This window comes from Bactrocera neohumeralis, chromosome 6 (assembly GCF_024586455.1).
Source record: "Bactrocera neohumeralis isolate Rockhampton chromosome 6, APGP_CSIRO_Bneo_wtdbg2-racon-allhic-juicebox.fasta_v2, whole genome shotgun sequence".
Classification (NCBI taxonomy): Eukaryota; Metazoa; Arthropoda; class Insecta; order Diptera; family Tephritidae; genus Bactrocera; species Bactrocera neohumeralis.
Window position 1 is genome coordinate 22,699,482 of NC_065923.1, and position 23,469 is coordinate 22,722,950.

A 23,469-nucleotide genomic window follows, 5' to 3' on the forward strand; every position below is an offset into this window, starting at 1 on the left:
TGAGTCTATGTAAGGTAGAAAATGCAGCGTTTGTTAGAGAGAGAGATACGCCATTAAATGCTGTGTGAAACTCGGTAAATCTGCGACAGAGACGTTTGATATGATCAAGCAGGCTTACCCAGATGTTGCTTTAGCAAGAAGTTGCTTGTTTCGGTCTTTTTGGAGGAAGAGACCGGGAAGAGATCGCTGATGAAGACCAAAAAAATTAGCAAATCCAAAGTGAAAACAATGCTCATTGCCTTTTTTTACATTAAAGGCATCGTCCACCATGAATTTGTTCCTCCTATATAAACCGTCAATGCCAAGTTTTACGTAGAAGTATTCAAGAGACTCAAATGAAGGGTCAATCGAGTCCGACAAGACATCGCAGCCGATTGGAAGTTGTACCACGACAACGCCCCGACTCACACTCCTTTCTTGAGAACAGCTACTTAACCAAGGCCGGCATTCCAACGCTTCCGCAGCCGCCCTACAGCCTAGATGTGGACTTTTTTGTTTCCTTGCTTGAAAAGAACGATGAAAGCGGCTATTCCGGAGAATGCCTTTTTGAATCGACTCAGTCCTATTACTTTCCGGACACACCCTGTATATCGTTTTTAGCGACTTTCGTATTTCCTGTACATGTTCGGTAACTATACGGACAGCACTTTTGGCAATCTCATCAGTTATTTCTTCTCCCGGAATTTCTGTGTGGCCTGGCACACAGTACATAGTAGTATATCTAAAAACATTCTCTGAAGCAATGCGATTATTGTCTTGATTACCGCCTGGCAATCATCGTATATATTTATTCTTTTTATTTTATTTCCTGCGTTGTTACCAATTTTAACCGCATTCCTGACTGCAAAGACTTCGGTCTGAAAGATACTGAGGTATTCCGGAAGATTCAAAGGTTGTCTGAGATCCACATCCGCGCAATAGATTCCGGCTACCACTCCGTAAGCCATTCTTGATCCGTCCGTAAGTTAGAGAGGAAGAAATCAGTGTGAATATGTCTCATCTGTAACATTATCAAAGAACAGTTCCAAGATCCCAAACGGCGGAATGCGAAACGATTACTAATTACTAAATATTGGATTGCCGGTTTCTCTGATTTTACCCAAAAATACTAACAAGGTATGACCACTTGGTCAGTGAGTCTCCACTGGAGACGAATGAATATGACCTTCACCACATTAAAACCAAAACTTCAAAATCGCCAACTCGGATCTCACTAACTGTGACAACTGCCCTGCCATGTATAGAGTGAACAATTAATTACCATCCTCTAGCTCACCGGCCAGCGCGTCTCAACTGCTCGCGTGTGAGCGCAAATGCAAATACAAATTTCGGCAATCGGCATCACGATACGAGCTCCGACAATCTATTTACATTTACTAGTTTGTATAATGAACGGGTAAACGAGTTAGTAACGCCAATTAATTACTCGCACCATGTCTTGCCACTCGTGTGTAGCAGGTGCAAAGTGTCGCCTCGGCTAGCATTGCGTGCGCCATAGTGTCTGACCGAATGTTAGGGTTCGATGCGAGCTTCGCACTAATTTATATAGCAGTACGGACCGATTGGATTAACTGGGCTCAGGCAGTCTGAACCACATACAGAGAATCAACGAAGTTTATATTGACTGTGGGGTTACCAGAACCATTAGTAACCGGCTGGAGTGCACTCACGAAGGCAAGCAAATTATAGTTCTTTGCTAAAACGATTTTTACTGATTTTTTCTACTAAACAAGATTCCCATATAACATTGAGATTTTTCGTTCGCCCTTGGGAAGCCTTAAAAATCCTTAGGAATCTTAAACAGCTCTGAAAGCTTCAATCTTTGCCGCTTGGTGCCGTCGATTGATGGAATTAACTGATTGTAGCCGAAGCTCCTTTTTCTGTTTACTTGTAAGTCTGTAAGGTGTCGCAACCCTGATATCGCAAGAGATTCTTCAAGAGTACAAAACCTCTTGAGTCTGCAGAAGACATGATTTACTTGTGAGGGATGAGGCTTCATCGGTCTTGCGGTTCAAGTACGGTTTTTTGACCACTGTTCCCGGTAAACACTGTCGTCTCAACCTCGCATTATTTAAGAGAACATCCAGGTCAGCCTAGTTTCTTAGCTTCTGTGAAATCTATTGCCATATTTTACTTATGTTCAGCATTGAATTTCTCCGCAATATCAGAAAATTAGGTAGTAACTTGATTTTTCGGAGAAAATCCTGTCGAATTCCTCATTTGACTTGTAGGCCTGATGAAATAAAAATCAGTACAACTGCATATGTCAGTCTGGTGACAGATGGACCTAGATACAGAAATTTCAGAGCTACAATCAATTTTAGGTCTCACCTTTTGCTAGCGAGGTACTAGTCGTGCACCGTAAAACCCGAGTGCCTGGGTCAACTTAAGAAACAAAAACTTTACCCTGCAAACAACGAACCCAGATTTAACAGTACCAACCTGTTGTTGTTGTAGCGGCAGAATTCTGACGAGTTAATATATCTTGACCGGTTAAAAAATCCGGGTCCGTTCCGGTTACGTAGACCCGACTGTCGTGAGAAACTCTTTGAAAGCCCTTATACCAAGTCATCTATCACCTTTCAGTAGCCAGAAACCCAAAATCTATTAGAATCCTTCAGAACGTTGTTTTATACTTTCGAAATAATTTCGAACGGAAAGCCGAATACTAAGACAAAACTATTCCAAATATAACGGGCTTTATGATATGTGCTTAGAACTTAACCGAATTTATAGCCGGCTAAGAATAGTCTTTCAACGTCCCCACGTCAGTCAGGTCTAAGTAATTGGAATGAACACAGACTTTTATCCGAACAAGGACTTCAACTCAAGGAATGTTTTTTGCGCGACAACAACAACAAAAACTGTCTTTTCAACTATATGTAATAAAATATTGATTTTCCAGTTTCGATTTCGGTGAAAAAATTCGGTTTTGGTTAGACACAAGCATACTCAATACCCTTGACTATTAGGGTGCACCTTAAAAATTTTTAGAAATCAAGTATTTTTCCAACTTCCATTAATAAAGACTAGAATAGTCGAGTAACGTAATAAAGAATAATAAAATTTGGTGTTTGAAGAATCTTAAGGCGTGTCTTGTAGTGTTCCAATTGCCTTATGAAGCTTCTAAGCCTTCATATTTTCAAGTTTTCCCGGTTTATACTGTCTAAGTATTGATGCAGTGATTGATATTTCACAAATCTACTATAAAACTTTAACTACCACACTTAAGTACCACCCTAATGTGCATACTACATGCAACCAACAAATCTCTACTTGCTTGTTTTTTGTTGCTGTTGAGCCGATGTTGCTTTTGTGGTGTCACTAATATCACGAAACGATTTAAATCTACATTATAGAAACATATCGATGCAAATCTCTGATTAGGATTTTAGCCGGCAATTTGCATACAAATTTATGTACGAGATAAGCGCTAGCGGCTAGTTGAAGTCCATAGCAGCGATAATCAGGCAAAAATAAATGTTGGTACTGTTGTTGTTGTAGTTGCTGTAGGTAGTAGGAAATAAATTTTGGCGACCGCTACCGAGGTGGCAGTTCCTGACTAGATAAAAATTCGGTTAAGCTCCGGTTACGTGAGCCACTTGTCATGAGAACGGTTTTTGAACGATGTTGTTGTTGTTATTGTTATATGGACCGAAAAAAATAACACACATTTTTCGAGAATGTTGCTGAGTAGACAATTCTTGGTCAAGTCTTTTTCAATTGCATATAGCTAACTACCGTGCAAATGGGTTTTAGCGTAATTAGAGCTTGACGGTTATCCTTTCAAGTATACATGAGAAATAGACACTACATATTTGGGCTTGCGATCTGAAATTTTGCACACGTCTTTTTCTCCACAAGAAGCTGCTTATTTGTCGGAATCGCCGATATCGGACCACTATTTCATATAGCTGTCATACAAACTGGGCGTTCAAAAACAAGTTCTTGTAAGGAAAACATTTTTAGCTGACAAGATATTTTCACGAAATTTGACAGAGAGTATTATCCAAGGCAGAGTTACAATCTCCGAACATATGGTTCAGATCGGATCACTATTTCATATAGCTGTCATACAAAGTGATCGTTCAAAAACAGGTTCTTGTATGAAAAACTTTTTTAGTTGACAAGATATCTTCACGAAATTTGACACGGAGTATTGTCAAAGACAGAGTTACAATCTCCGAACATATTGTTCATATCGGATCACTATAACATATAGCTGCTATACAAACTGACCCTTCAAAAACAAGTTTTTGTAAGAAAAACGTTTTCATTTGACAAGATATCTTCACGAAATTTGACACAGCGTATTATCCAAGGCAAGACTACAATCTCCAAACATATTGTTCAGATCGGTTCAATGCAGCATATAGCTGCCATACAAACCATAAGATCAAAAACAAGTTTTTGTATGAAAAACTTTTTTAGTTGACACGATATCTTCACGAAATTTGACAGAGAGTATTATCCAAGGCAGAGTTACCATCTGCAAACATATGCGGATCCGACCACCATTTCAAATAAATACGAAATATGCTCTACTAGTGTCTACTTCTATTTATTTCAGTATTTTATATTAGCGAGTTCAATTCATTTAATGGAATTCAATAAGTTAAGTAATAAATTAAATTTAATTCATAGAGTACATATACTTATGTATGTCAATGTCGTATTCAACTTCGTATTTATGTATATGTACTGCTTCAAAAACTTTATATAATTCACTTTTCGTCTTCGGATCGTACAACTTCACGTGTCAAACGCACATAGTTTTGTATTTGTTCCACCTGCTTCCGATACATTTCCATCCACAGCGCATGCGCAGTCACATAATTGCTGTCATTACAGTTATAATACGAAGCATATGCGCCATATTGTGTCGAGGCAGCTGGTTTTCGAGGAGGACGCTTCTTGTCACGCTTATGAGCTTTTGTTGCTTTCGCTGTTTCCATCGGCTCATTGTCATGTTTTAGGTTAGTTTTATTGGACTTGTGTTTTAAGTTAGTTTCCTTAAATTCATGTTGTAGCTTAGTCTTATCGGATTCGACTTTTAAGTCTGTTTTATCAAATTCATGTTTTAGGTTAGTTTTATTGAATTCATGCTTCAGATTAGCTTTCGAAGTGGTTGCAATTTCTGTTTTAACTTCTGCGGCAAGCGCTACTTTTTCATCTTCAGGTTCGGCAGCATTCGATTCAAATTCGTTTTTACGTTCTGCGCCACTCTCGTAGTTCGCATAATATGGTGCGCCACAGCCGCTTTCGTTATCGCTTTCGAATTCATTGTGAACGCCATTTGCGTTGTCGTAGTCGTGAGCGTCCTCCTCCTCCACCTCCAAGCCATCATCATCATCTCTTTTATCTTCGAACCAATCCTCTTCATCATTCTCCTCGATATCTTCATCTTCTTCGTCCTCGAAATCAGCGCATTCCTCCTCATCTTCATCTTCATAGTAATCTTCTTCATCATCATCATAGTCGTCATCCGTTGACGATTCAGCTTCCGCTTCTTGTTCCGGATTTGGTTGCATTACTTCCTCGTCGTCTTCATTTATAGAGCCTGTACCGCTTTCCAATGACGACGAGTAATAACCGTTTTCTACATAACGTTCAGCCTCTGTGTCGGAAGTGGCGATGCCCGACGAAGCGCTGGTCGTATTGCGCTCGTTGAAGCCACTGCTGCCGCCATGCTCCGAGTTCGAATGCGAATGTAAGGAGCCGCCATTGCTAATAGTCGGTGAGTGATCTTCATCGTGGGAGTGCAAAACGGAATCGTTCGGTGCTGGCGAATCGGCTTGCCGAGGCTGCTGTGGCGGTATTTCAATCTAAAGGAGTAGTGTAAATATTAAGATTATGCTTGACACTCACTTTGGCAGAGACTTACCCTTGCACCAACATTAACAGTTAGGTTTTGTAGCTGTTGCTGATTGTATGCCAAGCCCAGAAGTCGTTGATTGGCCGGTATGACATCGGGTATGTTGTTGTTTGGTTGATTATGCGCTGGTGAAGTGAAATGCTTTACTTCCGACATTTCACGGCTCTCGCTTGTGGAGACGCCATTTTTCAGCTCACTCGTGCTCGTCGTGTTAACGTACTCTTCAATGGAGTCGTGCATTTTTGGCGGTGTTGCCACCGATAATATAAATGTTGCCTTGTCGATATCATTGGAGAGTGTCTCTTGACTTAGGCTGCTGGAGTTCTCATCGGTGTTGAAATTGGCATAATCGGAGTATATATCAGGCTTGGATTCAACTACTTGCTTCTGCTCGGGTTGATCGATTAGCATTGATTTATAAGCAGCGATTTTCTTAGATATGGGTGCAGCTTCTGCGACGCAGGCAGCTTCAGTCTACATAAAAGTTCATGTTAGTATTTAATAACCTCAATTTTAACAAACAAGAAAAAACATGTTAAAAAGTAAGAGAGTAGCTCGAGTATACTCAGACAACGGGCGGACGGACAGACGAACATCATCAGCAATTCGCGTTTCCTACTTGGATACCCTATACAGGGTATAAAAATGCAGCTTACCTCTTTCAGTGAATTGTCCGAGTTGGTTAGCACAGCTTTTTTGTAGTCTTCAAACAAATCAATTTGTGGCTTCTTTTTGGTTTCGCCTCCCTCAACGTCCGCTTTGCTCTCGCTGCTGTTAGGATCGACTAGGAATTCGAAGAGCGTTGGTATGGCGGCTTTTTGCATCAGAACCGATTGGTAACGCGAAATATCTTGCTGACTGCTACGCAAACTATCTGCAGCAATGCTACTGGCGTCGTCTATAGTATTTGAAGATGGTAGTTGCTGTGAAGAGTTTTGGCGTGAGTCAATTGTTAGGTTATGTGAAGGTGAGTAGTGTTGGTTATTATTTTCGGGACGTTCTAGCAGGTTATCCTGCATATTTAGGGCGCTGTCTTTCGAGTCTACCTGAAATGTGTTTGTGTCAATCGAGGAACTCGTATTCAGCTGATTATCATTCAGATTCTCTTTGTTCTCTTGCGTATCGGAAAATGAACTATGCTCAAGCGATGCTAAAGGCGCCAAGGCTTCACAACCAAATAGACCAAAGCGCTGTTTATCCTTTTCGAAATTCAAGAAATCCCAAAAATCATGTTCTTGCTCTTCTGCTGCCAGCTCTTTTTGGGGAAACTTTAAGACGCTCATGCCATTGCCAATGCGTGTAATGAGACGTGTTAGCGTACAACGATCCTTTTCATTGGCAACAAAATTGATGGCAATGCCATGTGAACCAAAGCGTCCGGCGCGTCCAATGCGATGCAAATAGGTGACCATGTCCGTTGGCAATTCCAGATTTATAACCAAGTTTACATGTTCCGAGTCAACGCCACGCGCCATTAGATCTGTTGTTATGATAATGCGCGTTTTGAATTCACGAAATTTGTGAAACATTTCGAGACGTGTTTTCTGATCCTGCGCACCGGATATAAGTTCACAGGGCCAACCCTCCTTCTCCAAATAATTGCAATACGAGTTGGCACGTGACTGTGAGCCAGCAAATATTAAACACTGTTTGAACGGTATACGCCCGAATATGACACGCAGCGCCGCCAATTTGGTTTGCATTTCAAGTATGCTGGTTTTTTGTTCGGCCACTTCATAGACAAACTGTTTTATGCCTACCAATAAGGTGGCACGCTCCTCTGTAGAAATCAGCAAGGGATTGCGCATTATCTTTGCCAGCTCTTCATCTAAGCCATCACAGAATGTGGCACTACAAGCAATTGTCTGACGCTTTGCTGGTAAAGCATTTTGTATGCGTCGCAAATCTTGTCGGAATGATTGTGTATACATTTTGTCAGCTTCATCCAATACGAGCAAACGGATTTTCGATGTATTTAGCACGTTGTTCTGTATTAAATGTAGCAATCGACCGGGCGTACCAACAACTGCTTTGGCGCCATGCAAACGCTTTCTGTCGTCTGCTACATCTAATCCACCAATAACACTGACAGCACGAAAACCGTTACAGCAACTACCAATTTGATTCAATACTAACTCGATTTGCACGGCAATCTCACGTGTTGGTGCTACAATCAATGATTGCGGTTCTGTGAGATCCATGCGGTATGCCTCCAATATTATTGTGCAAAATATAAGTGTTTTTCCCGTGCCCGACTTTGATTGCACAAGTAAATCTACGAAAAATACCGTTACTAAAAACACTAACAATTTCGTTTTTTTTCACTTACCCAATCCCGATTTGCCCATCGGTATGGAGGTTGCCTGAATGCCTGTTGGGTATACAAATCCCGTTTTTTGCAAACCTTTACGCACCGCATCCGATAACAGCATTTTACTAAACGGTGCCAATTCTTTGAGTTTAACATCCTCTGTCCGTATTTTGCCATCCAAACTGTGGGCTACCCCACCAACTTCCATCTTTTTAAATTTAAATAATTTGTCACTTTAATAAGAGCACCGGTAAATTGTAAACTTGTGTAAAAGTATTTCGCCAAACAATGCTGAAAATCAGCTGTTCTAGAGCGACGCATACACATAGCGGTAACGATTGTGCTACCACATTTTCCGATGCTTTAAATTGGTTAAAATTTTTTTCTTAAATATTTGTGATTGCAAAAATTTAATTGAAATAGAAATCTTTATAAACGTTTTAACTCGTTTTAAAAATATATACAAAATTATTTTTAATTTTCACTTAAATTTTTCAAATTATTTCGTTTTCTGTTTCTGTTGCTATTTAAGTGGCCTTCTGCTTCGGTATTCTGTTTCTGTTTTCAAAGCTGATGTTGTTGTATTAGCAAGTTTTCCTCAAAATAATAAAAAGTTACAGGATTTAATGATAATTTTATAATTTATCATTTCAAATTTGCATAGTTTCTTGTCTCTGTCGTCATTTAAGTACATTTCTGTTATTGTTTTCAAGTATTTCTTTCACTCATTTTATTTTCTGTTTCTGCTTTCATATCTAATGATTTTCTGTTCTTACTGTTGTATGTGTAATAAGCAAACTTATTGCATTTCAAAATTGTTATTAACTTAAGAAATGACATTACATAAAAAAAATTATGTACAACAACTAAAATAGTTCAACGGAATATTTGCAAAAAATTTAAAACAAATATTTCAAATTCAAAAACACTACTAAATTTTACAAACACACTTATTTACAATAATCTGGTAAAGTTGGTGATGATTTTTAACATCAGTTTTTGCAACAACGAGAATATAATAACAAAATACAAATTTTTCCACATTTCTAGGATAAAGTTCAATTATAAATCGAAAACTTCATAATGGGAGATATTCAAACTCTGATTGATATGGGATTCGCCAAAGAGAGAGTGTAAGTAACTTTCCAAAAAACTGTACCGGCTTTGAGAAATCACTTTTTTCAGCTCTATAAATTTTCCATAGTCATTCCCATTTTTATTTACATATGAGAAATTATTTAATCACACAATTTCTATGTAGGGAATATGCAATTAAAATTACCAATAATAAGGGTGTTGAACCGGCAATGGAATGGTTGCTGGCACACGCCGATGAAAATATACCAGCCGAAGCCGCGGCACCTGAAGCAGCAGCGAATGAAAGTGGGAGCGATGCTACTCAAGCAGATGCTGCCACTTCTTCCGGCGCTGAAGCAAAGTCTTTAAAATGCGATGATTGCGGAAGATTGTGCAAAGATCAAACTGAAGTCGAATTCCATGCAGCCAAGACTGGACATAGCAACTTCTCTGAATCAACGGAGGAGAAGAAACCACTTACAGAAGAGGAAAAGAAAGCACAACTGGCACTAATTGAAGAGAAGCTGAAACAAAAACGCCGCGAAAGGGAAGAACGTGAAAAAGCCGATGCCTTAGAACGTGAGAAAAATCGTATAAAATCCGGCAAGGATATGACCGAAGCACGTAAACGCATGGAGGAGCTAGAAATGAAGAAGATAGTGGATCAACGTAAACGTGAAAAGGCCGAAGAGAAAGCAGCAAGGGATCGTGTACGTGCACAAATTGAGGCGGATAAAGCAGCACGCAAAGCCAGGTAAGAAAATTTTTTTTATATACTGACGTAATAGTTGCTTGTAAAGTAGTATTTATAATGATTTAGAGAACAAAACCAAACTGAGCCAGCATCACCAGTAACTTCCCCTACCGTGACGTCGCCAGCGTCCACATCTGCTGTCAAGGCGGCACCAAAAGATTACACACAAACTCGCATACAGGTGCGTTTGCGCGATGGCTCCACACTGACTGAAACGTTCAATGTTAAAGAACAGTTATCGGCCGTGCGCGTTTTCATACAACTGAAAACCGGCGATGAGACACCTTTTAATTTGATGACGACATTTCCACGTAAAGTTTTCACAGGAGATGATTTCGATACACCACTTGATGTGCTCGGTCTGGTACCATCTGCCGTGCTTATTATGACTAAATAAAAGCAGTTTTAACAGATATGGAAATTTATACGTTAATTTTTTTGCTGTAATTCAATGTAGCGTTTTATATTCAACTAATTTGTAGTATTAGTGAGGTATGCTCAAATAAAAGGGCCAGTATGAATATAAAAACAAAATTGCTGAAGAATTTTAAACGATTTTTTCTATGAAGAGTTAAATAATTTAGCTGCATTTGGTCACTTTGCTTACAGTTTTTTTAGTGCCAGAAAGCGACATTTTCAACAACACAAGCGAAAAGTATTTTCATTTTATTGTGAGAACCGCTAGTTGGTAAAATGATAGAAATGAAATTGATAGTATAGAAATCTTGATATGACAGCTCTTGTCCGAATATAATTTCAGGCCTGTTCCTTTTATGTATCCTTTGCGGTCCGTTCTTTTAATATTGTAGAAAGTATTTTTTACGCTAACAAGATTTAAATTGGTTATGTATTTCGTTGTAGAAATAAAAACATTGAATTTGTAGTTTGTTGTATTTTATGCCTATCTTTATTGCATGTAAACATAATCTATAGTGTATTCACAAGAAAATATTAAACAAAAAAACTAGATATGGAATTTCTACTATAATCATTCATGATAATTTGCCAGCGGCAGAAATCAAGCGAAACTTTTTTTTTTGTTTCAAATAATTAATACAATTTTTTGATATAAACTTACTACTAAATTTAGTGGTAATATATGCTAAGCTTGTGCTGTTCATATATTTCATATTTTTCTAAATACGGCACATACATAAATCCTTACGTACGTACGTCCGTCTGTTGTGTATCATGTATAAAACTTCGCTCTATCCTGCATTTTACCATACTTCTATACCTCAATTCTTAAAAGTTTTCTTTTGCATTACAAAAAATATATCTGCAAATTTGCTCTCAACTACCTACATATGTATGTATGTACGTAATTATCAAATCTTGTATAAATCCCTTAATGCTTTTGTAAACTATACCAAATACAATAATTGTTCCTTATAAGAAATATCCTTTCGTGTTCGCACGCGCTTTTCGTTCATTGTTCAATGGCAAGCGTGTCAAGTTACTTCTTACAACGTAAACCACATAATGAATTGTACTAGCTTGAAGGCGTTCACCACCGGGAATCTCCATTTCTTCTCCATTCGGCGTATTGTTGGTGGCACATTGCTAGGATAATGTATAGGTTTCGAAATATGGCAATTCGTGATAACAGTACCGCCCGGATAAACGATAGGAACCGCATCACCTGGTAGTACACCATCACAATCGGTGAGTTCAAATTGTTTGGTAAAACATATGCGTATCTCCTCCAGATAACTCATATCCCGTTTATTATCATATACACAATGTATGGATGGATTCTTGCCGAGTGATTGAACGATAGCTCTCTGCAAAGCGATTACGGTGCTATTCGAATCCGGATGTATGCCAGCCCTACCCAATATATTCGACATTAAGTACTGTTCACGCCAAGCCAGGCCGCGTTTGAAATATTTCAGCTCGTTATCCAGCTCTTCCAATGATGCAGCGCAGGTGCCATGTTTTAGCCACTCATGCTTCCAGAAATAACCCAGTTTCTGTTGTCCATCTATGGTGGGCCAATAAGTTTTCAAGTTGGCCAGTATCTGGTCCAATTGATCCAAATCGAAGTCGGCACTTTTATTGCAAAAACTTGGTCCCATATGTCCCAATTTCGTTGGCCACACGCCATGTATAGTCCAGAATTCTTTCTTTTCGGGTAAAACGCAGGCATGTGTGCTGTCCTCCTCCCGCCAGTGGTAGCATGTAGTCACCGGCCATTGTTGTGTAAATATCAATATGTCAAAATCATGATCCTCATCCTCATGCTCAACGCTGGTATCTTCATTAGACTTTTCATTGCTGAAAAAGTCAAGGCTATCTTGTTGTTCGATAGTTTTTATTGCTTTCGCGTTGTCCTCGTATGACTCCTCCGAACTGCGTTCGATTGTAGAGCTGCAAGAAAAGTTGAGAATTTGTTAATTAATTTAATTTTGTTGTTATTGTAGTTGCAGAAATTTGATAAAGCTTTGGTGAAGGGTCCTGGATTTGCACTTTAGTATGTTAAATTACTTTCATTTTCGTTAAGTAGACTCAACTACATACATACTAGGTGCAGACTAAGCAGAGACTTGCAAATTAAATTTTATGGCTATTGATAAAAAAAGATAATCTTAATTTTATTTAAACGATTTCTTCTAAGGAAGAAGTTAATTTTTTTGAAATTTTTATGCCTTGCACAAGCAATATAGAGCTAGGCATGAAGTTCGTAACACCCAGAATGAAACGTTGAAGTCCTTATAAAGTGTATACATATGTAGGTATGTATATAAATGATCAGCATGATAAGCGAAGCCGATTTGGCCAGGTTTGTTGGCACACGACCTTAACTCCACAAGAAACCATTCATATGTTGGAATCGCAGATATCGGACCACTATAGTATATAGCTGCCGTATAAACGATCAAAATCAAGATAAAGATCGTTTTATACCATTTAATGTGATAATAAATGCAGCAGTGAAGGGTATTATAGCTGAAGCCGAAGTTAAGGTTTTTTCTTCCCTGTTTTTTTTTTTTTTTTATTTCCTTAATCAATAAAATTCATTTTTTCCAATTAATAATCATTAGCAGTTATCATTTCTGTTGTGCACCTGTTGTATTCGTAAATATTTACTTGTCAGTTTTCAAATTCGCATACTTAGTAAGCTCGTTAAAGCTTCACTAAATGTCACAAGCCAAGCAACATTGCGCTGAGGTGGCTACGCTGGCCGCCAATGGGAAAGACCTGTTTGACAGCTCAACCGTATCTGACTAAGCCGGAATTTCCCATTGTGAATATAAGCTCTGGCAGTGAATTACTTATCAACGATTCAATTCAATTCTGTGCTGTGCTGTGTTGTGTTGTGTACAAGTTTCATATCAATGATAAGTTCAAGGTTTTTCATCCTTGTAATTTGCATACAAGGATGCATTTTTACAATAACGAACGCCGATGGCTTGCCAACTGCTGACACTACATTGGCTGCCACTACAGTTAATGAAGTGCCAATAAGTCGCGCAAAAAGAGCAACAACAGGCGATTTGGTAGCGCATAGTGCTTTGAATTTCGCACACAATATTGCCGTGCTACTAAATGAGGATATGCATTATGGCAAAACCACGATTTTCTCACCCATAAGCATAATGTCATCGATGGTCATGTTGATGTTGGGATCAAAAGGCAGGAGTTACGAAGATTTAAGGCACATCTTCCGTTTGGATGTGCCACCACTGAGCGATGCATTATCTAATGCATTTCACTTAGAGTTCGGCGCCATGTTGCAGGAAATGCAAGATAATGCGATAACACTGCAGGCAAGAAATCGCGATAATTGGCGTAACACAAATGTAGCGTACAGTATACGAAATAAACCGAAAATAAGCGCAGAAAATGCAATTAACATGAGTAATGTGATAAAAATCGTAAACGGGTTGTTTATTAAAAGCGGTTATGAATTGAATGCGAACTACCGGTAAGCAGCCAACACATACACACACATGTATACATTTGTATATCATTCAATTTTGTTTTTTGGTATTTACAGAGATGTTATCAATTCGATTTACAAGTCTGACGTTATACCACTGGATTTCAAATTACCGCAAGCACGCGATTACATCAACGATTGGGTTTACAAAAACACTTTTGGCAAGATAAACGGTATCATAGCGGACGGCATACCCGCCGATACCGATGCCATACTTACGAGCGCTTTGTATTTCCGTGGATTTTGGGAGAGTCCCTTCATACAGAGTGCTACCATAATTGATAATTTCTTTCCGGACGGTCTGCAAGAGCCACCGATCAAAATACAAATGATGGGCACAGCCGGTGCCTACCCTTACTATTTTTCACCCGAGTATGATTGCAAAATAATTGGACTACCATATGTAAACAACTTCACCAGCATGTATGTTATACAACCGTCCTACTCGAGTCGTCATGTCTTGCGTAGGCTTCTAAAGAATCTTAGCGCTGAGAAAATCGAAGATATGATCTCGAAGATGGTCTATCAAAATGCCATCTTCGCTTTGCCAAAAATGCATTTATCGCAGAATATTAATATGAAACATATTTTCCGTGCGCTCGGTCTGCGTGATGTACTCGCGAGTGGTGAGCGTTTCAGTGCAACGCATTTGAGTAATTTGAACGAGAGAACGTGGCCGCGTGGGAAGCGTAACGTCGTCTTTCCCACAGATGGCACACCGACAACGGACCGTTTTCCACAAAGTTTCCCTCCCATTATGGCGCAGCAAAATGCACCTATCTACACAGAGCAGCTATTGCAACAAGCAGCATTCACCAACACACCACAATTATTACAAAACAATCCAGCCACCACTACAGAGCAACTGTTGCAGCAGTGGAGTTTTAAGCGCAATGGCAGCAATAATTTGCTCTCCGACCTTTATGTGGGCGATATTGTGCATAAGGTCGATTTGGTGGTGGATGAGAATGGCACAGAGGGCGCCGCCGCAACGGCGACTTATCTCAAACGCTCGGGTGGCAATGTGCTCTTCCGCGCTGATACACCGTTTCTGTTGCTGGTGCGTCATGATGCCACCAAATTACCGTTATTCTATGGTATCATCAATATACCAGCACCGAGTTTTGTTTGAAATTTTTTTGAGTGCAAAAAAACAAAACAAATTATAAATTTATAAAGAAAAAAAATTAAAAAATTTATAAAAAGAAAAAAATTCATAAATTTATAAGAGTATATACATATATAATGTTAATATGTTAAAGTTATAACATATATATTTCAACTAATGCTGCCTTTTTTCGTAAGAGTGAACAAATTTTCGTGGATGCAACATTTTTACTAATATACATACATTATAAGCTAACTTAAAATTTAGTATGACTAATATTTTTAAGAAAATTGTGCATAAGTGTGCATGTAAAAACTGAACAAAAAGTGAAAAAAGTTTTTAAAATGTTTTATTGTTAAAAAAATATGTGAGAAATATGCAAAAACGTTTTTAAAACATTTTATTTTAAGAAAAAAATATTTAAAAAATATTTTAAACTAAAAAAAACTATGAACTAAGAGAAAAATGCAAGATGTGCAGCAAATATATAAAAATTTTTAAGTGATATAATCAAAAATATTTAATTTTCAACTTGTTTTTATCGCTTATTTGCTATATATCTATGAAATTTTGTATGTAAGTTACTAAATTATTATATTTATGCCTTTGTACTTGGTGCCTCACATATTTAGCATACAAAAACACAAAAATGTGTATGTATGTATGTAGCTGCTAAGCAAATAAAATTTAATTAACAACTTTTATTATCAAAAAATTCGAAGTTTACATTTTGTACGCAATTTATTACAACTGTATGTATGTAATGTTGTATACACATATGTATGTATAAAATATGATACTATATATACATATATGTGCTTGAAATAAATCTGATTTCGTTAGGCAAAAATGTCGGCGCTGTTCAAAAATTGCCACAAATCATCAGTCAACAATTGTTAAAAAAGTGTTGGAAGTGTCATTACAAACAATTAACATTCACACCCCGTTTGTCACATACATACATACATAGTATGTACATAAGCAATACAAATTTACATGAATGATATTATTGACGGTCACCGTAACAAGCGCATGACATAATCACAAAAAGTCCCAAGTACCAAAATATTTGACGTACTCTCGTTCGACGAAATATTCACCAGTTTATTGTTGAATTTTATAACCTATAAACTTTTTTCCCAACTAAATTCCGAGATTTGCTCATAAAAACTACTTTGTGTATTGCAAATTTTCAGCAAAGCCGACTGATTAATTTTATAAATAAATATTTTCGCCTTTTTATGACCATATTCAGCGTTGAGTATGGGTTAGTACACAAATCCATGCATACCATAACTTGTATGTCTGTATGTATGCTTCAGAAACGCACTTTAATTTCACCGAAACACTTCAATAAGAAAAAATACTGAAAAATCCAGAATATTTGATGACATCACAATTATGTTTTATATTATATACATATGTACATACATATACGCTTATATATACATTATAAATAACGCATTTTAGTTATATAAAGGGTAATTTGTTATCAATTGCACACAAAATCCAAATTTGCAAGAAAAAAGTCGGCAAAGTTAAAAATAACAAAATTTCTAAACAATAATATTAACAAACAAAAATAGCCACAACAATAAAAACAAAAACAATTAACATGCAAATGATTTGCAAACGAAGTTCGGATGCTTAGAACTAGTTTACGCTCACTAAAGCATTATCAAGTACGAGGTGTGCTCAAAAAGTTTGGTGACTTTTAGTTTTTATCAAAAGCTTTTTTGTTTTCATGAAATTTAGTTGTTGTTTTTTAAATTTAAACAGATTTTAAATATATTGAAATTTACAAAAAAAAAAAAATTCAATAATAAATATTATTACCTTGAAAATAATACCCCTTAAAGATAATAAATTAAAATTTGTAATAATAAGTAAAGTCTTCTAAAAGCTATCTCAAATCTTCAAAGCTCTACTACTTCGTACTTTTTTTGATATAATCTTTTGACCTCAAGTTCTAGATGTGTATTTTCTAACGTTTCAATGATAAATTGGAGTTCATTCCGTTTACTTCTCTGGTAAAGTAGTAATCTTCCGTCTATAGTGAGCACGAAAGAACTGAGTTTGTTAACATTACGAAGAGATCCGACTATCGTGTGAATAAAACCAAGTGCTTTACGTGGGACCCAACCATCCAGAGAGCGATAAAATCTGAGCTCGTTCCGTTTAATAAAGGTCTGTCGGCCGTCAGTATGATAAAACCGGAGTTCGTTCCATTAACGAGGGACCCGTCTGTTAAGAGTACGAAAAACACGAGTTTATTTCTTTATAAACGGACCCAACTGTCGGGGTAACGATGAAACAATGAAGCTGATTTTTTTTTTTTTTACAAAGAGGCCCAACCGGCAGGAAAAACGATGAAATCCGAGTTCGTTCAGTATATTAGAATACCGTCTGTCGTGAGCTCGATAAATCCGAGTTCATTCCGTTTGCGAAGAGATCGTATTATCGGGAGAACGATAAATTCCGAGTGTATACCGTTTACTCGACTCAAATTTCGGGAGATCGATTTATACGAGTTCGTTCTGTTTACGAAGAGACCTGACTGTTCTATGAACGATTAATCTAAGTTCGTTCGGAATTAATGAGTTTTTTTTTAATCGTAGCTCTTCTGAGCGCTTTCGTTTAGACGAGTCTGCTTTCGTTTCGATCCAATATTTATACAGTTATTTTTTGGATTAATTTTTTTTTTTCAAATTAGTAAAAAATAATATTAAAGAACGATGCAGAATGGTCAAAATTTGACCGGATATAAATCTGGGTACATTCCGTTTCCTCAGGAAAATTGGTCTATATAAAAAAAATGATTTCTTTTTTTTTTTGTAAAAAATCTTAATATTATTGAACTGACAATATTTGACTGGATTTATATTCGGGGCCATTGCGGTTTCTCGGAAAGTTTGGTCTGGTAATACTGAAGAGTGATGCAGAATTGACAATCTTTGACCGAGAGCTTGGTCTTGGTAAAAAAGTTTCGTCATTGTCGTTTTGAGAATGTTCAGAGATGCCAACTATACTAGCAACAAAGCAATAACTTTTTCTGAATACACATGTATAAACACCCTGTATAAAATATGTATGCGTGCCGTTATTAGTTCTTTGCTATTAAAAATCATCGAAAGCCTCATCATGCGTAATTTTTTTTAGCAAAACAAACAAACAGTGGCGATAATTTCGAACTAATGGCGATAAGCTGGCTGATGTATTGAAGCTTTGCTATTACTATTTGCTTCACCGTAGTAAAAATGGGTCGCTTATAGTTTCAAAACCAACTCAGGAAAATGATAATTCTATTGTTACTTTGCATGCGAGCTGATGGAGCAAAAGTTATTTTGCATTTTGTATGAAATTCTATATGATTTTGCCAGCACAACTGGTTGCGTCTGAGTCACAAAGGAATAATTAATTTCGAACAATAAATGCATCGGTGAATCCCGGTGCGCTGAAACGTGCGCTAATTCAATTTTTTAAAGCCAGATTTATCAAATATTGGACTACAATTACTCAACTGCTGAGTTTTGCAAGCAAGTAAGGGCATGCAGTACACATTTTTTTTACCCTGGAGCTGGTTTCGAAGAACTCTTTTTTTGCCCACACACACCAATCCATTTAACACCTTTCCTTATGGTCGACACCGGTGAAAGACCTTGTTTCCTGTCCTTCGCTTCAGATAATGTCCTGGCCTATCTTCCATGGGTTTAGACAAGCCTTAAAACAACAATAAAGAGAGTTTTAAAACAGCTTTTCTGAGGTCAAAAGCTTCGATGTAACTGGAGTAGACCCGGATTTTTATATGGCAAGCCCACTTATTATCTTCTATTCATTTTCCTATTGGTCCGGCTACCTAAAAAGCTCGTTTTGTGTTGCTGTTGTAGCGGCAGAATTCTGCCGATTCGACAGTCTTTGGCCGGATAAAAATCGTGGGAACGAATCAGCTCATTTTTTTGTCCTTTCTTTAAATGACGTTCTAGCCCATCTTTCAACGGTTTAGGCAACCTTTTCAAAACAAAGAAGGATTTCAAATCAGCTTTTCCGTGGTCAGTGGATCTTATGTAACTGGAAAGGATCTGGATTTTTATTTTGGAAATGAGTTGACAGCTCAGATGCCTTTCTAAAATACCAGCGTTTGTCAAAAAAATGTGTCGCCTTAGGAACTTATAATATTCACTATCCAAGCGGAGTACCAAATAAGTGAGGAAGAGGAACAAATCGTAGAGATGTTCCCAAGACAGTCGGTCTAAGTAACCGTAATGAAATAAACACACTCAAAGAATACGATCCCGCTGCATCAAGCCATCTGTACCGCACCTAAACAGCTGACAATTCAAGAATCCGAAGAAAAATCAAATGAGCAGGTGTTCAGAGATAAACAAAGTCCAGTAAAGTTGTTCGCTCGTGACACTTATCAAGGTAAATGGACAACTGTTTTTCAGTGTAAATTGTCAGGCGTCTACAAAGACTTTAGAGCAACGTAAATTAGTCAATTCTGAATGTATTTGTTTGTCCAAGCGTTTGGTGAAACTCGCAGAAAAAAAACAAAGCGAGAGGGAAATCATGATCAAGCTTCGAATTAATGAACCATTTATCGTTCTGTTAAGAATGTGTTTCGCGCGCTTCGCTCAACTTATGGTCAACATAATCGGTCTACTGAGCGTACTTGTATTCGCAAGACCATCACCCATCTTGAGACCCAGCATTCATTATTGTATAATATTCGACCGAATAGACCACGTCCAGCACCCAGTAAAGAAAATATAGCAGCTGAAGCTGAGAGTGTACAGGAAAACCTTTAGAGTCGATTTGGCGCTGTTCTCAGCAACTCGGACTGACGTTTGGAACGACTTTGCGCATTTTACGTTAAGCTCTTAAATTGAAAGCGTACAAAATACAGCTGTGCAAGAACTGAAGCCGATCGACCTTCTCAAGCGACATTGCTTCGCTCTAAGATGTCTTAATTTTTACTGATGTACTGCTTGCACATTCGGAAGGACGGACAGTCACCCGGACCACCACTTCCGTAACAAATTTCTTCGATTTCTCCTGTGTAAGTCCTGTTAGGAGAAATATCAGATTTTGATAGACTAAATTCAAAAATTTTTTTTTTGTTTCTTCGTTCCTGTTTTTTTAGTGATTGTAGCTACATACTATAAAACATTTCCAAAACATTGTTTCAAAAGTTGTACGATATAAGTTGTTGGATATAAGATTCCACAATTCAGCTGTTTTGAGACTTACTTCAAGACAATTCCTTTTCGACACTAAGCGGGATTGTCCGCATAGAATTTAGACTTTACATATCTCCACAGATAAAAGTGGAAGTGTGTCACCGAAGTGCTCTCTCAATAAATCCATTGATTGATGCGATGTGTTAGAAGTGGCGCCGTCTTGTTGAAATTTGGCTCAAAAACACCGGTTCTCCTTGGTACTGCACGCTTTTTGGACCTTCCATTGCATGACGTCGACGACAACTTATCTTATCCTTACCATCGTAACGGGGACTAGGTACGGGGACACAACCTCGAGTTGCCACGAGAAACAAGAGTGACCCTTGCGAAGCTTCGTTCTGAATACTGTAGCAAGTTAAACTCTTACTTATCCAGAATTGACCCCGACATGCCAAATATATGTTCAACATCGAGTCCTAACATGACTCTAACCGCCTTCTCCTATGGACCGACCCAGTCGAAACAGCTGGGACCTTTGGATGATTTTCGATTTTCTAACAAAACTTATATCGAATATGTCGATCAGTTATACATATCATATATCCACATATTTGAGTGTTATGAAAAAAAATTTTTTTTTCGTTTGGTACTCGGAAAAATTTCCTAGACACCTCTAAGAAAGCCTCTCCAAGCATGAGTTTTTAATTGTAACCGAAGGTCCTCCTCTTGACATACAGTTTTCTATTTTTTTCTTATTATCAGATAGAAAAGTTTATATCTCGCTTCCAACTACTTAAAAAAATATATTGTTCCTTAGATTTTGTAGGAAATTTAATGCTCTACAAAAAAGGTCTATTATGATTTTTTCGTAAACCCAAACGTTTAAAAGATATTAACAGTTAAAGTTTGATTAATTTTGGTAAAATTTTTTATTTCTTATGAATTTTATAACTCAATGAAAAAAGAAGATTTTTGGAGGCCTTTTTTCTAATTACTGTAAAGAAAAAATTAAACTTTTTTGATCCACCTAATATGCATTGATATTTGACGATGAATATCTCGTAAACGCTTAACTTAATCGAAAAATCATAAGAGACCATTTTTATAGAGCAGTAAATTTCCTACAAAACTGTGAGTTTCATCATTCATAAATATTTTTTTCATTGAGTTATAAAATTCATAAGAAATAAAAACTGTTCCCAAAAATAATCAAACTTTAACTGTTAATATCTTTTAAACGTTTGGGTTTACGAAAAAATCATAATAGACCTTTTTTGTAGAGCATTAAATTTCCTACAAAAACCTAAGGAACAAGATATTTTTTTAAGTGGTTGGAAGCGAGATATAAACTTTTCTATCTGATAATAAGAAAAAATAGAAAACTGTATGTAGGAGGACCTTCCCGTTACAATTAAAAACTCATGCTTGGAGAGGCTTTCTTAGAGGTGTCTATCAACCTATTTTTCCGAGTACCAAACGAAAAAACAATTTTTTTTTTGAATCACTAATGTATATATACATATATATGTATGTATGTATGTGCTTGGATTCCGATCCCCTGGTTGACGTTTTGCACCTTAAGCTGCCCTGGCTTTGATTCCTGCAAGTTGCAAGAGTATAAAATGTTCGGTTGCACCCGAACTTTGCACTTCCTTACTTGTTGCTTTTTTTGTTGACAATATCTTTCACACACTCACACATTCTATATATTTTAAATTAATATGCCTAACCAAGCACGATTTATTTACAATATATGCAACTTAGGGTCTTTCAGTACAAAAAGTCATACACACACATACACCCACACACATGTATTACTGTTGTTTACCGAATTGATTTTGCCAATACTCACATTTTGGCCATAAACACATACATACACACATATGTAGGTATTTTCAGTCGAAATCTTTGCATTTTCACTTTATGACATTGTTGTTGTTGTTTTTTTTTTTTTCATATGTGTGTCCATATTCGTTTGTTACCGTTGCCTGACTTACCTAATCACGTCCAGCCACTGCGTGCTGAAGAGCAACGCGCCGAAAGTGAGCCACAAAGTACACCTTCGCCCCATTTTCGCACGGTTTGCCACTGCTCCGTTCGGGTTCAGCGAATTTTGCGTATTTTTCGACGAATTTCGATTTTTATTCGGTTTATTGATATTTGATATAATTTCAAGGTGTTTGCTTGTTAATATTAAAGTTTCGTTTTCGTTTGCGCTCAACACTGCCGCCTCTGCAACACTCACCAAACACTCTGTGTATATGTATAGCTATATACCTGCGTTTGTTGTTGTTGTTATTTTTTGTTTAGTTTATCTATTTAAGTTTTTATTTGCTTTTCGTTTTTTTTCTATACTTAAGCAATGCGCTTTGTTGTTGTTGCTGTTGTTGATATTGTGTGTATTTGTTGTTGCTTCAATTTGTTCATTGTTATTGCACTTTAAGTAACAAATAAATACGGGTCTCGCGTTGCGCACTAATTTTCTTCAAGAGTTTTCGTCATTTCTTTAAATTTTCTGACATTTTCTCGCATTTTTTCGTTTGTTATTGCTTCACTCTGCATTCACTGACATTTCACTTTACAAGTTTATACTTTGTTTTCTGTATTTTTCGCAGCAAAATGTCAAAATACTTTTTTATTTCGTTTAGTAGTTTGCTTGTTTCAGATGCGTGAAACAACCCGTTTGATATTCACTTAGAAAAAGGTACACACCGCTGCCTACCTACTTGCTGTATGCCTTATGACTTTGCTCTCTTTTACAGCGCCTTTACACTCTGCATTTTAGTGGCGCTCTAATGTGGCACTAAATTTGGCGAGCGCATGTTATTTTGAACTCAACTGTAGTGCTTTTGGTAGTCTTCAGACAAGCTGGCAGCAGCAGCAACAAATAAACTGTGCTCTTCGGGTGAGCAATCGTCAGCGAAAGAGCGAAGAGAGTCGCACCTTTATTAGCGACGCATTAAAGGGGCTACTAAGAGCAAGCGTTTTCAAAGCATGATACTGGGTGTTGCATTTTCTATCAATAATGCCAAGATTTTTGTAAATACATATATTTTTTTTGTTCGTTTTGACATCGTGTTGCCATAGATATTTGAAAACTATTTTTAATTAAAAAAATTTTAAATAAGTTTTTTTTTAAATTTTTTTATTAAAAACTTGGGACCAGAATTTGTTAATTCCATTTTTGGATTAGACTTTTGAAAATTAGTATTAATTAAAAACAC

At 37.2% G+C, this 23,469-nt stretch overlaps 4 protein-coding genes across 4 annotated transcripts; 2 read left to right on the top strand and 2 right to left on the bottom strand.

The window, feature by feature from the left end:
- Positions 1 to 4,542: 4,542 nt before the first annotated feature.
- On the bottom strand, positions 4,543 to 8,483 carry LOC126763490 (uncharacterized). Its single transcript, XM_050481038.1, has 4 exons — positions 8,205 to 8,483; positions 6,532 to 8,150; positions 5,885 to 6,349; positions 4,543 to 5,825 (listed from the first exon to the last, which is right to left on the bottom strand). The coding sequence occupies exons 1-4, from the start codon at positions 8,392 to 8,394 to the stop codon at positions 4,725 to 4,727; spliced, it is 3,375 nt and encodes a 1,124-aa protein (XP_050336995.1). The 5' UTR covers positions 8,395 to 8,483; the 3' UTR covers positions 4,543 to 4,724.
- Positions 8,484 to 9,165: 682 nt separating this feature from the next.
- LOC126763493 (UBX domain-containing protein 1) lies at positions 9,166 to 10,569 on the top strand. The gene is made up of 3 exons (XM_050481041.1): positions 9,166 to 9,319; positions 9,448 to 10,017; positions 10,084 to 10,569. The coding sequence occupies exons 1-3, from the start codon at positions 9,270 to 9,272 to the stop codon at positions 10,412 to 10,414; spliced, it is 951 nt and encodes a 316-aa protein (XP_050336998.1). The 5' UTR covers positions 9,166 to 9,269; the 3' UTR covers positions 10,415 to 10,569.
- A 325-nt stretch (positions 10,570 to 10,894) lies between these two features.
- LOC126763492 (ribonuclease Oy) lies at positions 10,895 to 23,000 on the bottom strand. Its single transcript, XM_050481040.1, has 2 exons — positions 22,243 to 23,000; positions 10,895 to 12,387 (listed from the first exon to the last, which is right to left on the bottom strand). Exons 1-2 carry the CDS (start codon positions 22,314 to 22,316, stop codon positions 11,481 to 11,483), a joined length of 981 nt encoding a protein of 326 aa, XP_050336997.1. The 5' UTR covers positions 22,317 to 23,000; the 3' UTR covers positions 10,895 to 11,480.
- On the top strand, positions 13,122 to 16,019 carry LOC126763491 (serine protease inhibitor 28Dc). The gene is made up of 2 exons (XM_050481039.1): positions 13,122 to 13,945; positions 14,018 to 16,019. The coding sequence occupies exons 1-2, from the start codon at positions 13,356 to 13,358 to the stop codon at positions 15,090 to 15,092; spliced, it is 1,665 nt and encodes a 554-aa protein (XP_050336996.1). The 5' UTR covers positions 13,122 to 13,355; the 3' UTR covers positions 15,093 to 16,019.
- Positions 23,001 to 23,469: the final 469 nt, after the last annotated feature.

What these genes read in the sequence shown, in the direction of transcription:
- LOC126763490 (XM_050481038.1), bottom strand. Translation starts at nt 8,394, where the DNA reads ATGGAAGTTGGTGGGGTAGCCCACAGTTTGGATGGCAAAATACGGACA. An exon ending in GATGGGCAAATCGGGATTGG is followed by an intron (nt 8,151 to 8,204) that starts GTAAGTGAAAAA and finishes TATTTTTCGTAG; the next exon opens with ATTTACTTGTGCAATCAAAG. An exon ending in CGGACAATTCACTGAAAGAG is followed by an intron (nt 6,350 to 6,531) that starts GTAAGCTGCATT and finishes ACTTTTATGTAG; the next exon opens with ACTGAAGCTGCCTGCGTCGC.
- LOC126763493 (XM_050481041.1), top strand. Translation starts at nt 9,270, where the DNA reads ATGGGAGATATTCAAACTCTGATTGATATGGGATTCGCCAAAGAGAGA. An exon ending in GGATTCGCCAAAGAGAGAGT is followed by an intron (nt 9,320 to 9,447) that starts GTAAGTAACTTT and finishes ATTTCTATGTAG; the next exon opens with GGAATATGCAATTAAAATTA. An exon ending in AAAGCAGCACGCAAAGCCAG is followed by an intron (nt 10,018 to 10,083) that starts GTAAGAAAATTT and finishes ATAATGATTTAG; the next exon opens with AGAACAAAACCAAACTGAGC.
- LOC126763491 (XM_050481039.1), top strand. Translation starts at nt 13,356, where the DNA reads ATGATAAGTTCAAGGTTTTTCATCCTTGTAATTTGCATACAAGGATGC. An exon ending in GAATTGAATGCGAACTACCG is followed by an intron (nt 13,946 to 14,017) that starts GTAAGCAGCCAA and finishes TGGTATTTACAG; the next exon opens with AGATGTTATCAATTCGATTT.
- LOC126763492 (XM_050481040.1), bottom strand. Translation starts at nt 22,316, where the DNA reads ATGGGGCGAAGGTGTACTTTGTGGCTCACTTTCGGCGCGTTGCTCTTC. An exon ending in CAGTGGCTGGACGTGATTAG is followed by an intron (nt 12,388 to 22,242) that starts GTAAGTCAGGCA and finishes CTTTTCTTGCAG; the next exon opens with CTCTACAATCGAACGCAGTT.